At 39.0% G+C, this 17,716-nt stretch overlaps 1 protein-coding gene across 1 annotated transcript in view; it reads left to right on the forward strand.

Annotated features, from left to right (window-relative positions):
• Positions 1–17,716, forward strand: part of oprd1a (opioid receptor, delta 1a) — a 36,389-nt gene that overhangs the window by 8,153 nt on the left and 10,520 nt on the right. Inside the window, exon 2 of the mRNA XM_033975144.2 lies at positions 16,503–16,858. Coding sequence (XP_033831035.1) covers positions 16,503–16,858 — 356 coding nt within the window. The remainder of the gene's footprint in view (positions 1–16,502; positions 16,859–17,716) is intronic.

The raw sequence follows: 17,716 nt of genomic DNA on the forward strand, positions 1-17,716 counted from the left end.
CTAGACTCAGGTTAGACTACTGTAACGTCCTGCTCACTGGCCTCTCCAAACGAACCTTAAGACACCTGCAATACATCCAGAACACTGCTGCTCGGGTCCTGACTAGAACCAGGAAGTACTTCACACGTGTCCTGTGCTCAGGACTCTGCACTGGCTCCTGTGTCTCAGAGAATAGACTTTCAAGCAGCTCTGCATGTGTCTCTACAATGCCTAACACAAAAGCATATCTCCAGAACACTGAGGACCTCAGGGACCGGCCTCCTGCTGGTGCCCAGAGTCAGGACTAAACATGGGGAATCAGTGTTTCAGTTTTAAATCTGGAACAGTCTCTCTGAAGATGCGTGTTTAGCTGTTTATGTAACTAATAGGTTTTTATTCTGCACCCTTCTATTTTAATGTTAATTTTATGATGGTTATTTATGTTTTGATTTGTTTTTATTGTGATTTTAATGCCTTTCTTATCCTGAAAAGTACATTGAATTACATTGTGTAAGAATTGTACTTCACAAATAAACTTGCCTTGCTTTGTCAATTGTACAGACTTAAACTACAGGGTTAGCAGTTTTTATGCAGAAAATGAAATTATATTTTGTTGTTTGTGACTGAAATTATAGCAAGTCAAAAACTGTAGCCTTTGCAATTTGGTGATTGTGTTAATTAAAAATTCCGTTTTGATTTAAATCAGTCAACTAGTTCTGACATATTTATGGTCTTTGAAACAATAGGTAAATCCTTGCATTCATAATTTTTGCATTCATACCAACAAACAGGTGTCTACATCATAACTAAACAAATCCATGTTTTCCTCATTTGAATTAACCCTTCCCCGTTAAGGCACTACATGCAACATATGATCCAAATGACTTGGAACTGCTTGGTGGAATTATTTATACCACTGCCAGGACTCTAGCAGCAATCTCGGTCCACTGTCTCACAAATAATTCATACTGCTTGTTCACGGGCACCACCACTGTTTTCATTTAAGGCGACTGGCCAGAGCAAAGAGTCCATGCGATTAGAACGAGCGGGGTTGGGGCAGACAAAACAAGATGGATTACACATTGGAGGAGTAGTGAATCAAAGTGAGCTCAGTGATGTGTCCAGTGTTGTTGTGGGAGGGTCTGGCAGGTTTGAAGGAGCAAACAGGAGCTAAAGCCATTAACACGTCTGTCAAAGCACATCAAGTCAACTCGCAACAGCTGGAACACATCCCCCCTCTGAAAGAGGCATGACGATGAAGTATTTTTTTTCAATTCAAAATACTCATTTACTTTCTTACCATCCCAACATCAAAATGTTGGGATGGAAATGGAGCTATAAGATTATTCTCAATCGAATCAAAAGTGCAATTTGAGTAGACACAATTAGCAAATCGCAAATGATAAAATATTATGTTTTATTCAACATAAAAGTTGCTAACCCTGTAGTTCTGTATAAATGTATAAAAGTTTATTTGTTCATATTTCTCTTGTTTTGTTTAAAATATGTCTTTGAACAGAATCCTATTATTAATGCTCGCAAATTTAAAAATCGCTGATCTAATCACACTCACAATGCTCAGAAAAATCACAATTAGACATTTTCCCCAAATCATTCAGCCCTAGATGGTAATTGGGTTTTAAAAATGAGTCTGTAAATGATATTGGTGAATTGTATTACTGTGTATGGACCAACTTAAGCTAAGGTAGATCCTGGGGAGATCCGTTTATACAAAACCATCATAAGAGTAAATTGTATTAACTAATTGCAAATGTTTTCGAAATATTACATACATACATGAATACTCTATACAGATTTTGATACCCCGATGAACATATGATACACTGATATGTGTCTTTTTCTCAAGTGATCATACTATTTCAGTACCATTTGTATGTACCTGCTTAAATGTGTATCTAGTTTAATTCATAGTTTTAGTAGCAGTTAGTATCTAGCATGTTTTGTAGGGCTGCAACAAATTATCGACTTATAATTATACTCATATGTTGATTATCATAATCATTATCTGGACTATACAGACTCTTAAACACATAAAAAAAGAGCTTTCTATAAGAAACAGTGGCGATATTAAATCAAAATGTCAGAGAAGAATAAACATCAATCTATTTTCTTCCACTTTTTCTGGGGCCGGGTCACAGAAACAGCAGTTTCAGCAGGGAGGCCAAAGACCTCCCTCGCCACACACACTTCCTCCAGCTCTTCGGGGAGGATCCCAAGCCAGCCGAGAGACAGAGTCCCTCCAAATGTCCTGGGTCTACCTCGGGATCTCTTCCCAGTGGGACATGCTCAGAACACCTTTCCAGGGAGGCATAGATAGATGCCTGAGCCACCTCAGCTGGCTTCTCTCGACGTGGAGGAGCAGTGGCTCTACTCCGAGCTCCTCCTGTGTGACTGCACTCCTCACCCTATCTCTAAGCGAGCGCCCAGCCACGCCCTGGAGGAAACAAATTTCAACCGCTTGTATCTGCAATCTTGTCCTTTTGGTCATTACCCAGAGTTCATGACCATAGTTGAGAGTAGGAACATAGATTGATCAATAAATTGAGAACTTTGCCTTTCAACTCAGCTCCATTACCGCAACAGTCCGATACAGCAACCGCAACACTGCAGATACTGCACTGATCCGCCTGTCAATCTCACGCTTCTTCCTTCCCTCACTAGTGAACAACAACCCTGAGATATTTGAATTTCTCCACTTGAGGTAGAGAATTCCCACTCACTCGAAAAGGACACCCCACCTTTTTCCGGTCGAGAACCATGGTCTCGGATTTGGAGGAGCTGATCTTCATCCCAGCTTCTTCACACTCGGCTGCAAACCGGCCCAGTGCATGTTGCCGGTCCTGGTTTGATGAAGCCATTAGGACAACATCATCTGCAAACAACAGAGATCCTGTGATCCCCAAAGGGGACCCTTTCCCGGATGCAGAGACGTGTCAGCCAAGACAGCCCCACAACATCCAGAAACTTAAGATGCCAGGATTTTTGGGGGCCAACCCATAGTCCTGCTCCACGACCTCTCCAAACTTCTCCCATCCCCGATTGTTTGCCTCTGCGACTGCGCGAACTGCAGCACATTTGGTCGAACTATACCTGTTAACTGCCTCAGGAGTCCTACAAGTCAATAGGACCAGATAGGACCCCTTCTTTGGTCTGGCAGCATCCCTTACCTCCGACGTCCACCACCAGGTTCACGGATTGCCACCACAACAAGCACCAGCACCTTGCGACCACAGCTACAAGCTGCCGCCTTGACAATGGAGGTGGAGAACATAGTCCACTCAGACTCCATGACCTCAACCTTCCCCACGATATGGGAGAAGCTCTCCCGGAGGCGTGAGTTGAAGACCCTGTTGACAGAGGGCTCCACCAGATGTTTCCAACAGGTCAGATGACATGAAAAAAAAATTTATCATTGACCTCCGGCCTAGAGTGTCCTGGTGCCGCGTGCATTGATCGACACCCTTGTGGTCAAACATGGTGTTTGTTATGAACAAACTGTGACTAGCACAGAAGTCCAGTAACAAAACACCACTTGGGTTCAGATCGGGGAGGCCGTTCTTCCCAATCACACCCCTCCAAGTGTCACTGTCATTACCCACATGGGCATTGAAGTCCCCCAGGAGAACAATGGCGTGCCCAGTCAGTGCACAGTCTAGTACCCCTCCCAAGGACTCCAAAATGGTCGGGTACTCTGCACTGCTGTCAGAGACTTGCCCCCGACGCAAAAGCACAGGGATGCGACCCTCTCATTCTCTGGGGTGAACTCCAGCACATGGTGTCTGAGCAGTGGGGTTATAAGCAAGCCCACACCAGCTCCCCGCCTCTCCCCATGGGCAACACCAGAAAAGTGGAGTTTCCAACTCCTCTGGAAGAGTTGGGTACCAGGGCCCAAGCTGTGTGTGGAGGTGAGTCTGACTATGTCTAGCTGGTACCTCTCAACCTCCTACACTAGCTCAGGCTCCTTCCACCCTAGTAAGGTGAGGTTCCACGTCGCTACAGCCAGATGCTCTGTCTGTTGACCAGACACCCTCCCTGACTGCTGTCCAGTCCTCTTCGCACCTAACCCCTTTAAGACCCTCTGCAGGACCCACATCATCATTTCGGGCTGAGCCAGGCCGGGCCCGCTAGGCGCTCGCATTCGAGTCTCAACCCCTGGCTTGGCTCCAGGATGGGGCCCCGGCTACACCATACTGGACGATATAACCTTGTTGTAACTATTCATAGGGATGTTGTAAACCGCTCTTAAACCTTCAACCTGTTTGCTATGGGAGATCTTACCAGGGGCATAATACCCCAGGCAAAATAGCTCCTAGGATCATTTGGGTACACAAACTCTCCCACTACAATAAGGTGACAGTTTTTAGGGGGAGAAATAAAGAGTTTCTGATTTTTATGAATACACATTATTCATAAAATTACCTATTTAGAAGACTTCAATCAGCACATTTGACCCACTGTTTGGTTAATGTGGTATTTAAAAAGTCTCATTGTACAATAGAAATAATCCTTTGACTAGTCGACTGACTGAAAACTGAATTGACTTGTTGACTTATTGACTTCTAAAGTGGGAGTTAGTTGAAGCCGTAATGTTTTGATAACCGTTGGGCTTGGATTATTTGCTGTTTTTGTATGTTTTTCTTGTTGTTTTCAATTATGTACCAATGGATTATATTTTTTCAAGTGCAATTTATGTATTCTACTGGCAAGCAACTTTGACTGAAAAAATAATCTATTATTTCCAATCAGTTATAATGGCTAAAGTGGATTTTGTTCTCAGGGGAATAACAGATGGAACCACAGTGTAATGAAGCCTCATCAAAAGCTATTTTCCAGCAGAGTAACCAGAAACCACACACACTGAGCAACACATCAACACAACCAAAATCCTTTTACCAGGAAGTCTGTGCATACTATACATGCTAAATGTGCTCTGTGCTGCAATGTTAAATGAATCTCAATAACATACCTGGAGTAGTTCCTTTGTCTAGTATAGTGCTTAGTGCAGTTTTTTTTTTTGTTTGTTTCTTTTCTACAAGTATTGCAATTTCAATCAGCAATTTGGGTCTCTCAAGTTTCAAAAAAGAAACACACATTGAGGGGGCATTCACACGTTAGTCCACTTAAGTGGTTTGATTGGGGACTAAAACAAAGATTGTTGCATTTTTCATTTGGCGTGGGTCACGTTCTGACCACACTTCAGCTCAAACTAAGGATGTACAATAATATCAGTTACAAATAATTATGACGTCACACCAATAATTTAATCATATAATTAAAAGTTGCTTTTCTTCTGAGCTTTTCTCCATTACAGCGCTCACTCTGAGCCCTGGCTCCGCCCCCTGCTCTAGTCACACACACAGAGCAGCCTGTGGTCAGAGAGCCACATGTTTACACATATAGGCTTTCACATTTGAAACAAAGATATTTCAGTGAAACATCATTAGTGCTGTAGCTTGACACAGATGTTATCGGGTTAACAAGCTCAGGCGCTGCGAGGATCTAGTTGTTTTTTAGTTCAAACACTTGGTGCAGCGAGTGTCCAACAGACACGTTTCACTAACAGCCCAATGCAGACGGAGTTTGTACAGGACTTTCTGGGTCTGTCTCTCTCCACTAACTTTTTATTCACATAAACAACTTATCTGAAGCATATTGTTAATAAGGAGGAAGGAAAATAACTGAATAAAACTGCAATGTGACAAGAAGAATTAATGTAGACCTATATGAAACATTACCATGACATAGAAAGTCTATAATTAGTTTACACTGAGATTATGAGCAGGCACAGACCAGTACTGTTACTTCATATTTGTAAATCATATTTTGTATGGCTAAATGCATTTTATATGGCCTGCTTTGTCACATTTAGGCTTATAAACTAAAACAGACATTAAAAAAAAAAAAAAAAAAAATGGAAGTCAGACTCATTTAAAATTTGTTATGGGTTTTATTTTATTGTTATTGATGACAAACATCTTCCAATGATCTGTTATTGGTACTAGTTGAAAATTCCATTATCATGGATCAGTAGCTCAAACAAACCAAACCAAGAGAAAATAGAATTTACCTTTTGCCAAAGGTGGTACTGCAGCACAAATAGTGTGGGAAATGACATCAAAATAGAAACTGTGTTCACCCATTGGCCAGAGCAAAGTCTCTACTTGATCTGTTGCAAGAACAAATGTTGAGCTCCAGAGGACGTGACGACTGCATGATGTGAGCCCAAAGGAGTTTACAACTTTATTAGCACTGTCCGGGATATAAAGATATAAAGATCAAGATAATTCATGACTGTAAAGGCCATTAGGGCTTTGTGCAAGAATAAATACAGATAAATGAGGAGCAGCCATCGCTCTTTACGCACCCGTGTGACTGATGAGCCTGTCAACTCTGCTGTTTTTTGTGATCCTTTCTAGAAACTGTGATATGTCTTTGTCTAATTATATGAAACAACAGCCAACGTTAATTTCTCCTCACTATGCATCTTGTCACAACGTATTTCTCTGGGGTTTATTTTGTTCATGCTCCATGCACTACGGAGGCTTGTTTAGATCAAAAAGTGCACGCTGGGCTGGATCAAGACTGGTTACCGTTTATATCACAAGTGAACCGCACTGGAGTTAGGAGGTCAGCAAGGTTTTAAACAGGATGTTAATTAATACAGTCTTGGTAATGTGCTAAAAGCGCTTTTCACGGTCAACAAATAAAGCCCGGGACCTCACGTTGTTACATCACATCAAGACAAACAAACGATAGCTGCATGTGGATTCAGGCACTTTGAAAAAAGTTTTATTTGTGTTTTTCCAAGTTACAACATGTCATCCCTTTCCCCCAACCCGGAAAGCTCTTTTTTTCCCTATATTTTTTCAAAACAACAGCCTGACACTATCCCAGGCACCTGATTTTCTGTCATAGTGCATTTTCAAGAATAACAAAAACACAAATAGTAGTCGGAGATTGGAGTATAAGGAAACAACCCTATCCCAGTTGTTTCTGTGTCATGGTGCAATATCACAGTGGCATAAAGGGCGAAGTGGGTGGGGCTAAAGTTGAAATTCAAACTAAAACACGTTCCTGACTCATAGTGCAACCAGGTACAGACCCTTCAACAAACCTCTACCAAAGAATTTAAAGTACGACCCTACTCTTCCTTATTTTCCACTGTACTAATGAATAAATGTTTTTCACCTTATATTCTATGTGATATGTAATATTATAAAAAATACACAGCTATTCAAGTGTGGCCACTGTCAGAAAGAGCATGCAATGTTAGCAGGCCACTCTATCCTTTAAGCTGCAGAAACAGTTCACAGTATGGTCCTTATAAAACCCAGGCTATATATAAGGTGCAGGCAATAAACCTCACCGTGGCTTATCGAAAACACTACATGCTCTGCAGACTTGTTAACGCACAACATACAGGCAGGAGATTAGGTGATAAGGTCAGTTTTTTCCAATAAAAACAGATTCGAAATCCTAGAAGTTCTGAGAATGAAAGCAAAGTACGATATTATCAATACGGAAAACTGTCTCTTGCCCCTCATCTGTTTAACATTATCACATTCTCAAATCTTAAAATCATCAACAGGCAGCACTTGAGGTTAAAAATCTAATTATAACGTGTTTTATTGTCTGAACTGAGATATATCTTCACCTGTTTATCTCCATATAAAAACACTGGACCAAGCAATACCTTTCTATTGCAAAAAGTAAGAGTGTGTTGCTTCTTCCAGCTCCGTCTGCCAAGTGTTTCAAAGCATCTTATAAATAGCAAAACTCATACAATTTGAATGGTTCTCTCACAACTCTATCCATGACTGTAGAGCCTCACTTACGCCACAGTCCCTCCATTATTTTATGCCTGGCTGCTTCCATCTGGGCCTCCAAATTCAAAGTAAGTGTTATTACAACAGCTAAGGTGACACTGAAGGTTATAGTAGCTTCTGTTTTGTCTTATCTCAGAACTTGCCCTCCTCATATCTCCCATTCTGTTACACCTGAGATTAGTCGTGCCTCCGCGGCGTTTTCCATGCATTATCAAAAGGGCTTCCACGTGAAAGCACAAAGCTCTCTACAGCTGAAGATCCTTATCCACAATCCACTGTGAATTCTGTTTTATTGAAATGGATTATCTTCACCTTGAATCTGACACCTTTTTCATGGTGGGACAAAAGATAATGAGTGAGTGGACGATAATAAGGGATTGGATTAGAGCGCACAGTATATTTGTAAAATCGATTCACTCGCAAGATCTGTTTAGCTGTGCGTACGACGTATTTTCATTCTGCACTCTTCTCTTTTAATGCTAATTTTATGATGACTATTTATGTTTTTTGTTATTTGTTTGTATTGTGATTTTAATGTCTTTCTTATTACGCACTTTGAATTACCTTGTGTACGAATTGTGTGTGTCACTTTTCTATAGATCTGACCATTTACTTAGATCGATATGTTTATGGCATACTGAGGCATACATTCCATCGTTTCCGTGGAGACAAGCCGATGCTGGGCCCTACACCAGAAAAGTTACATAGTGCACCTTTGATATGTTGAATTCAATATTAATTATTATTACCCATTAAAACCGGTCAAAAATATCTTTAAAAAAATCTTTAAATTATCTATGCCTAGTTTTTATTGAATACTAACCAAATATATAGCAATCATGATTCAAGTATTTTGAATTCAGTCATTCATCACTAAGTCATATTAGGTCATGTACAGTAGTTTTTCCTTCCTATAGTCTTTGGAGTTGCTTTTAGAATAGAATTTAAATGACCTCAAGAAAACGCAGGTTTCATTTTCTTGTCAGAACAAAGAATTGCTACAGAATGTCCCAAGGCGAATCATTAAAAAAGAAATTGTATTGATACTGTTTGTAAAGTTTCTTACCAGTGACCCTAATTTATATGTTCTGTTGTTTTATCACATATGTGCAGTGCATGCTGATTTCAGTCTGATCTCTATCAGGAAAGACTAATAAATACAGAAAATCAAGGCGAATAGACAAGACTGACTGAATAAATTGCAAATGAAGAATTAAGCATTGATTGGTTATCTGCAAAGCATAGTGACCTCCAAGGAATTCTATCCACCCACGTTATTGGATTGAAGAAACAGACCCTTTGTTTGCCTCCTTACTGCAATACTGGAAAAGTTGAGTTCAGTACTATGAAAAAAAAATATAGGAGTATTTCAGACCCAAATAGATGACGGGTAGTCGGAGATTGGAGTAGGATTGGAGTTGGATAGTGTCGGGCAAGTGAGTTTTAACCAAATCTTGCAATACTCTAACTTGCCCTACCCTGAGACTGCATGTGGTGCAGCTCCAGTGTATTAGGAGTAAATTAATGAGAGAAGCTGTGCAGGCTGGTGGCGTAGCGCTCCGGGTTCTTTCCATTGTGAGTCTGGTTTCGCTGGACCCCAGAGCCAGCTGCAGCCTTTTACCTTAATAAATGAATAGTGTGAATGCAAAAATGGTGACCACAACGGCACAGCAGGACACCACTCTAAGTGTGAGTGTCACACCACAACAAAACCCACAGTGCTGTCACAGCTGGATGGGTACAGTCTGAGCCAGCGGTAAAGTAGTCTCATGATTAGAGTTGGCAGTAATTCCAGCTTCCGTTTATGCTTCATCTATTCTTCTAAACTGCCAAGGTCAACATACTACCTTGGCTTAGTACAGAGGGATGAACGAATTATTGATTTTCCTTTAATCCCCCCATTAACATAAGTCAAAAATGAAAATACCATTACTTTACATGTATATAGCGGTTGCACTATGTAATAAATGAGCTTTAAATGGCTGGGTGGAGAGGACCATAAATATTAAAGACTAATAGACCTTTAAGTGGTCTCTTGTGCAATCCATAATGTTTGAGAATGCATTTTTGGGTATTCTTACAGCCTGTATGAATACTTGAGAAGTATTGTTGATGTTGGCTGTGAATGGCCAAAACAACTAATATCTACAGAATGCACTGATTTACATATGTGATATATGTGATGTACCACATACTGCATGTTTTGATGTATGGCCAGCTGAATAATGAAGTAGAAGCGAAAGCCTAAGATCAATTGCATATCGGCTCTAACAGACAAGGCAGCTGAACTCATTTAAATGATCGTGGGTACAAGCAGCAGAGGTCAGCAGCTCAATGTCCACCCACACCCAAGATAAATCACCATTTATTTTGGAGGAAAAGCACATGATCCCATCTATCACCTTTAGTCTTATGTGTTATGCACTAAAAGATGGACACCAGGGCACCAAGACAACCACACAGAGTAAAAGTCAACCATTATTTTGTAAAATGTTGTTTCTTTTAAATTTCTTTCACCATCCATCCTTTTCTGGATACAATCTCAAGGTCTTTTGGACACTCAAAAGTTACCTTGCAGACCATGTGTCACAGCTTTTTTGGTTTGAGTCCCAGCTGGTTTGATCTGTTTTCATGGTCTCCCAATTATCTTCTTCTTCTTTTTTTCCATTAAATATATTACTAAGCTTGCAAAGATTGGTTCCAAAATCAAATGTGTTAAGAGAATTCCTTTACAAAATTGGTATTATTACGCCACACATTTCAAATGTGAAAATGTATGCCATTTCTCAGGTATTGAACATTATGTCTCATTCTACAGTTACGCTACTCAGTAAAATGAATTAAACTTCCTAAAAAGGAGAAAAAAGTTACAAAACAAAGTTACCAAAGAATATATTCTAAAAAATGATTTAATCAATTTGTGTCGCATGTCTGTTAATGACATTTCTTGCTAAATTGTTAACTTGTTAAAGTTACACAGCTGCTCCCTTTGAAAACAACATTATCTCTGTGGCCCTTTTCCATAGGGCCTCTTATATAACAAGGACATCTAAGAACTCCCTTGGTGAAAACAAACACAGCCATTGGATGAAATGATCAAGGGGCCATCTGTCCCTCTACTTTTTTATTAATGGTTTTTAAGAACCACGGCCATTTTAGGCATCCTATGCTCAAAATAACATTGCATAAACTATCTGCAATCAAGTTATTAAATCTGTGCATTTTTTTTATAATGTCGTGTTTATCCATCTTGTTTACCCCCCACCAATTACTAGCAAACATGCTAACCAGTTCACACCGTTGGGAATGCAGTTTCCTGGTTAGAGGTTTAAAGTCTGCTCGTCTCCGTGGATATGTTATGTTTTTGCCTGGAACATTTCACAGTATGGTATTAAACATATCTAACTCCAGTACATTGTAAACATCCACCAGAAAAAAGTCACACAGTGAATCCAGGCAGAGTGTCTTGCAGAGGATAGAGTGGAACTGGAACTGTCAAATACATGGTTAGAAGATGACAACTCTAGAGCTGAACAATTTTGGGGAAAAAATATCTATTTAAATTATTTTTTGACGAGCATAGTGATTAGAGTTAGACACTGTTCAAGAATTGACAAAAAGACTGAAATATGAATAGACAAATTTATACAAGATTTACATTTCATTATTTGTGGGTGAAATTATGGTACTTTAAAAATACAGCCTTGTGCGATTTACTAATTGCGTCCATTCATATTGCAATTTTGATTTAATCATGATCAGTCTTGCAGCCCCAGACAACTCAAACCAAATGATCATCTGTGGTAACCTTTATACAGTTTTGTCAGGAACATTCCATTCTGACCTGCATTTTTCTTTTATAGCGTTTTTCTTTTTATTCAGACTTAAACTCAGCTGCTAACGTCCAATGCTTTGAGATAGATGTTAATTGGTGGCACTCTGTCACCGATATAAATGTTAAATCCGACAGTCGGTGACGAAGAGAATGATTTGTGTCTCGTGAGGTTTATGAAAAATCGATTACTTCACTTGACCTGGACATTCTCTGCAACCCAATTTAGACAAGACATTTCCATTAGCCTGCCAACTTGTGATCGATCCACTATCAGGCAACTCTGCAACACGAGGCCTGTCATCTGTAAGTCAAGGGCACCCATTCAACACGACAGCCGACAGTGGTGCTGGATAATGACCTTTTCAACACACATTAAGAAGCATGACGCCTGACAAACAGCGAGCAGGTAAAGCACCTCATTGCCAGTTAGCACCGAGGACGACTTTACAGCTACACATATGTTCACTACCACACATATAAAGTCACCGTATGTCACTTCCTGGAGGTGGCTCGTCATCTACATGATTCCATGGAAATAGAAAGTTGAAGCTATACTGTGGAAGAATATAGACACAGCATTTCCATGGAACAAGCAGGAAGAGGCGCTCCTCCTGGCCAAATAAGAGTCAGGTTTGTAATGATTAGGCAAAGAAAAAGACGATGGGTAAATATGTTCAAGAATCTTTGGCAATTCCTTGGTTCGTTGACACTGAAAGAGCCGTAACACACAGCTATGTGGAGGATCGTTTGTTTGATTCTAAGTGAGTTGATCTGACTTAGTAAAAAACAGGAAATGCTGTGAGGAGACTGTGTGATTGGTCAGAATTATTCTAATCAAATGTCATCTCCTTGAGTCCTTAACTATAACCTCAACCCACAGAAGATAAAGACCAATAGGAAACAGCCTGCCTCTGTCCTCCTCTTTCACACATGATCGACTGACAATGCCTTGGCATTTTGGATCTTTGCACATTTTTCCCTGTTAGTTTTCCTCTTTGAATTGTGGCTGTTGAAATTGAGGGCTGAAAAATAAGCCATTGAAATTCAGAATGAAAATCGTTCAAACATGCCTTTTCCAGAGATAAAAAATTAAAAGTGAGAAGTTCAGTGGCATTTAAAATTCAAAATCTGAATTATATTTCATCAAACTATACAAAATACTTCTATTATCATGTATTTTAATAGTCTTAACACCCTTCATTAGCTTAATGTAAAAATGGAACTTCTGGAATTATTGATTATGTTGTTGCTCATTGTGCATATATAAATGTGCAAAATTCAACTATTCAAAATTCAACAAACTTGAAATCTGGTTGATTGCAGGTGAATGTGGGCTTATTTACTTCCTCCAGCTGCATCTAAATGACTCCATGTTTGCTGGGACTGTATGTTCACTTTGTATGTTCAGCTGTTTTCCGTCTGTCTATGGCCAAGTTTGACGTTTGATTTAAAATGTAAAGTTTTACATAAATAAGGTGTATGAAACAGTCGGCAGTTGCTAAATTACATTTGTACCCTTTAGTTCAGTCAGCTGTGAGGAAGGCTCCTCCTTGATATTCTGTAGTGGAGGTTAGAATACGTAAGTGAGAATTTAGATTTTAGCTGTACATGTTTATGAGAGATTATTCTGTGAAGGGCAGTGGCTTCAGTTGTGCTCAGAGATGTTCTTTACTCTGCTCATTTCTATTGTTATTCACTAATTGCATGTGCTGCTATTAGTTTTATATTGTATTTATTTATTATTTTTTTTACCAAAGCCAAATTTTGCTTCCGATTAATTATGCTGTTGTTGAAAATGACCTCTGACCTTTTTAATTGTAAAACTGTCGACCACTATCACGTGGATTATTTTCTGCTGTTAGTTTTTACATTCCATTATTATCATTATTTTCCTTTTATTTATTTATTTATTTTTATTATTATTTACATATTTCTATGAGAACATACATTGATTTGCAAACAATTATGAATACAGTCACGTATTAACATTTTATCTTTGTTTTCGTCATTTGGTTAATAGTCACAATAAATTAGTTGTTCTGTGCTGATGGAATTGTACTGAAGATAATGACATTTACAATTTAAGCAAAAAAAGTAAACAATTTCAATTATTTTGTTCTTTTTCTCCCACAAATGAATGACTTAGTGCTTATTGGAATGTAGGACACACCAGTATAAACACTGTTATATCAGATCAATGGACAGTGGCTCCACAGTGTATACATTAAGTAGCCTCCAGCAAAATGACATTTTTATTATTATTTTTTTTCTTGTTGCATAACAATCCACCACAGCCTCTAATGTCTGAAAAAACAGGCAATCAATATATTAATGTGAAATTGTACCCTGGCCTTGCGTTTTGAAAAAGACTATAGATTTAACAAGGAAAGACTCCAGATGACAGTTGCATTGTAGCGTAAACATGAAAACCCCACAAGATATTTTCTGACCTGAATCAGCCACAGCCATAGCATCAGCAGGGCCATTATTTTTAATTTAACACATGCAATGGCATCTTCTTGCCTACAAAGTTGCATGCAAATCCCATGTTGAGAGCTGAGAGAAACATATGTATAATATATATGTACTGAAAGTTCACATGTAGCTTTCTCTTTGCAGCCCCGCGTGCTTTAGCTGTAAGGAGGCTGTTTGATCAGAGAGGCCAACAAGGCAATTGGAACCATTATGTTAAATCATTCATTTCAGCGGAAGCATCTACTAATCTTCTAATCTAAACCATGGAGGATGGAGGATGTGCTTCATGCGTTACAGCTCCACACACATGCAAAGTCATAGGGGAATTAACATGAAATGGGTTTTATTATTTCATCAGTACCGCTGTTAATATTTCAGTGTTTTCAAAAACACCTGGGCTTTGCTGTTTAACACAGTAGTACGCACAGATATCTTCATGTCCGCTATTTTGCTCCACCCACTCGTCCAATCGGTCTCCACTTTGCTTTCATTGACTGAAAGGCGTATTAATCAATCAAATTGTGGAGTCTCAAAAGAAGCAGATACTTACGTCAGGGCTGGCCCTTTTGGTTCTCTAGGTGAGATTTCTGATGACTCCCCCTGCACCCATTTTAGAGTAATAAATACTCTAACATTGTATACACTATATTTTTGTCAAAACTTTTGTGTGTATTCATCCACGAATTAGGGGCCCTGAATTAAATGACTGAGTGTAATGATTTAATAGCAGAAAAGCAAGCAGGTCTGGGGTCCCCTCTGGAATGTTTTGAACAAAACTGAAGTAATTTCTTGGAAAATGGGGTAAACTAGATTTTTTTTATTTTTTATGTTTTTTACATAAATAAATATCTGTCTATTCATTATGATTCTAGGTGGCATCAGTTATTATAACAACACTTGTGGCACAGTTGGGGCTAACCTGTATTTTACACTTGCTGCATGTCACTTGTGTCCAAATATGGTGTCAGTGGTTCCCAGTGGAGGGCCATTCCTCTGCTGCCTCCCTGTGCTCCACCCCTGCTCCAGCACACTGAGCCCAGCTGCAGTCTTTACAATGGGCTGTGGACAGACGCTCCAGACATAGTCACAGTCCAGTTTAAACTTCAGACTCCTGTCCTAAAACGTGAGGACAGGAGTCAGAATTCAAATGAAATGTGGGGAGAAATGCATTGCGCTTTGTCACGTTTTTTGTACAATAGATTATTAGTTCAGCAGCTGTTTGTGTTTGTAACTCAGTGAATAAGAGGAGGATTGGAAGAGGAAAAATAAAGACTCACTCAGCACCTTGTGGAGTGTAGAACATTCTTTTGGAAACAGTTTTTGATTAGGCTCATTCAGATGCATTGTATCATTGTGCACAGAAAACAGACAGCGTCTGGTGCCCTCACCAGGCCAAACCAGATTTTTCTTAATCGTCCGAGCCAGTAACGAAGTAACTGGTGAGAGGCATAGTTTTTTGTTGATTATTATTCTTATTTTTTCCAGCATAATTTTTATGATGGACTAAACGTCAACGAAAAGTCTCACATGGGGGTATTAAATGAACTGTCCAGAAAAAAAAATGTGATAAAATGGACAGTGCTGCCATGAATTTGAACAGTGACAGAGAACAATAAGACTAGCCAAAAGTTCAATTGGTGCACTGCCCTGTGATGAACAGGAAGTCAGCCATATTAAATCAAACCTGAGCGCCGCTTTTGACACTATTGTTCATAATATCCTTATCAATCACCTACAAAATATAATTGGTCTGTCTGGTACTGTTTTAAACTGATTAAAATCCTACATTAAGAGCAGAAAACTCTGTGTCTCTCCAAGAGGATGTTTCAAACTATACACTACGGCCTCCCGCAGGGCAGCTGTCTCGCTCCATTGCGTTTTTCTCTATACATGCTTCCACTTGGCCAGATTATCAGAGAGCACAATACGTCCTTCCACAGCTATGTGGACGATGTGCAGTTGTGTGTGTCAACAAAGTCCCACCAAATTGAAGCCATCCATCATGATGTAGTAAATAAATTAATGAATAGTAACAGAATGAATGATAACAGAACTGAAACTGAACTTAGGTCTTGTAATACTGTTAAGCACTTTAAATTTCATTTTTTAAATGAAATATAATGTATTATTATTATTATTATTATTGAAAATGCTATGTCAGTTAGATTGTGATTATTCTTGCAGCTCTACCTCTCACGTCTGTGGCATGTGCGTTTTTCTAACATTTAAAAATAGCTAAGATCTTTAAAATCCTTTAGTGTGTGGCCGTGGCAGGCTTAAATACATGAATCATGATAAAATCCAAATTGCATCATGTTTTCTTCACTAAATGTGACTAATCCCTATTTTTCCTATGCTCTTTTTAGATACACCAAGATGAAGACAGCAACCAACATCTACATCTTCAACCTGGCTTTAGCGGACGCCTTGGCCACGAGTACGCTACCTTTCCAGAGTGCCAATTATCTGATGAGTACCTGGGCGTTTGGAGAAATCCTCTGCAAGCTCATCATCGCCATCGACTACTACAACATGTTCACCAGCATTTTCACCCTCACCATGATGAGTGTGGATCGATATATCGCAGTGTGCCACCCGGTGAGGGCGCTGGAGTTCCGAACGCCGGTAAAAGCCAAAATGATCAACGTTCTCATATGGGTGTTGTCTTCAGCCATCGGAGTGCCCATAATGGTGATGGCTGTGACCAAGGTGGATAGCAGTGGTAAGTGATTTTGTCCAACAAGTTTAAAAGAATTTTGTGTGGAATTGATATATTTTCCTTGGATAGGCCAGCCTTTCCAGTCAACCTAAATATTGCATAGTAGGGTAAACTTTCTCTTGGTTCTTTTGCTCTCAGTAATATTTTTTGGGAAGGTTCCTTGGGTGCTGTGTGGTCACCTATCCAAAAGTAAATAGTTATTGTAATCTGGAGTATACACAAACTGCCAAATGTGACATCTATTTATTTTATTATTATTATTATTATTATTATTATTATTATTATTATTATTATTATTATTATTATTATTATTATTATTATTATTATTATTTCTTTATTTATTTGTATTATTATTATTTTTTTATTTATTTTTTTACACAAAACAGTAATCACTCCAAAATAACCTTTTCTTATGTTGTCCCTTACATGTTACCTGCAAAAATAAATGATAAAACTCAGTTCATTTTTTTGGATTTGATAAAAATAAGAACATTTTGGTGATATTTATTGCACTGGAAAACATATGTCCAGTGAGTGGCCTTGCATCTTCACAAACCTGACTTTTATTTAACCGGGAGAAGGGTCTCAAGCTTGTTTCCATGGGAATGTTGCTCACTTGGCGATATCTCCATCTCCATAGGGAAGTATAGTGAAGTATCATCTTAATGTTCTATTTCCATAGAATTATGCAAGTAACGTACCACCTCCACAAAGTTGCAAAGTGTTGCTTTTTTTAATATGAAATTTCTCCAAGATACGATACATCAAAGGTACCTTTGATTGACCAGACTGTGCACTATTTAAAACCTTCCTTGAGGATTAAATAGCCGCTCTACCATCTTGTAATACACAACACTGGCT

This window comes from Periophthalmus magnuspinnatus, chromosome 11, assembly GCF_009829125.3.
Source record: "Periophthalmus magnuspinnatus isolate fPerMag1 chromosome 11, fPerMag1.2.pri, whole genome shotgun sequence".
Lineage (NCBI taxonomy): Eukaryota > Metazoa > Chordata > Actinopteri > Gobiiformes > Gobiidae > Periophthalmus > Periophthalmus magnuspinnatus.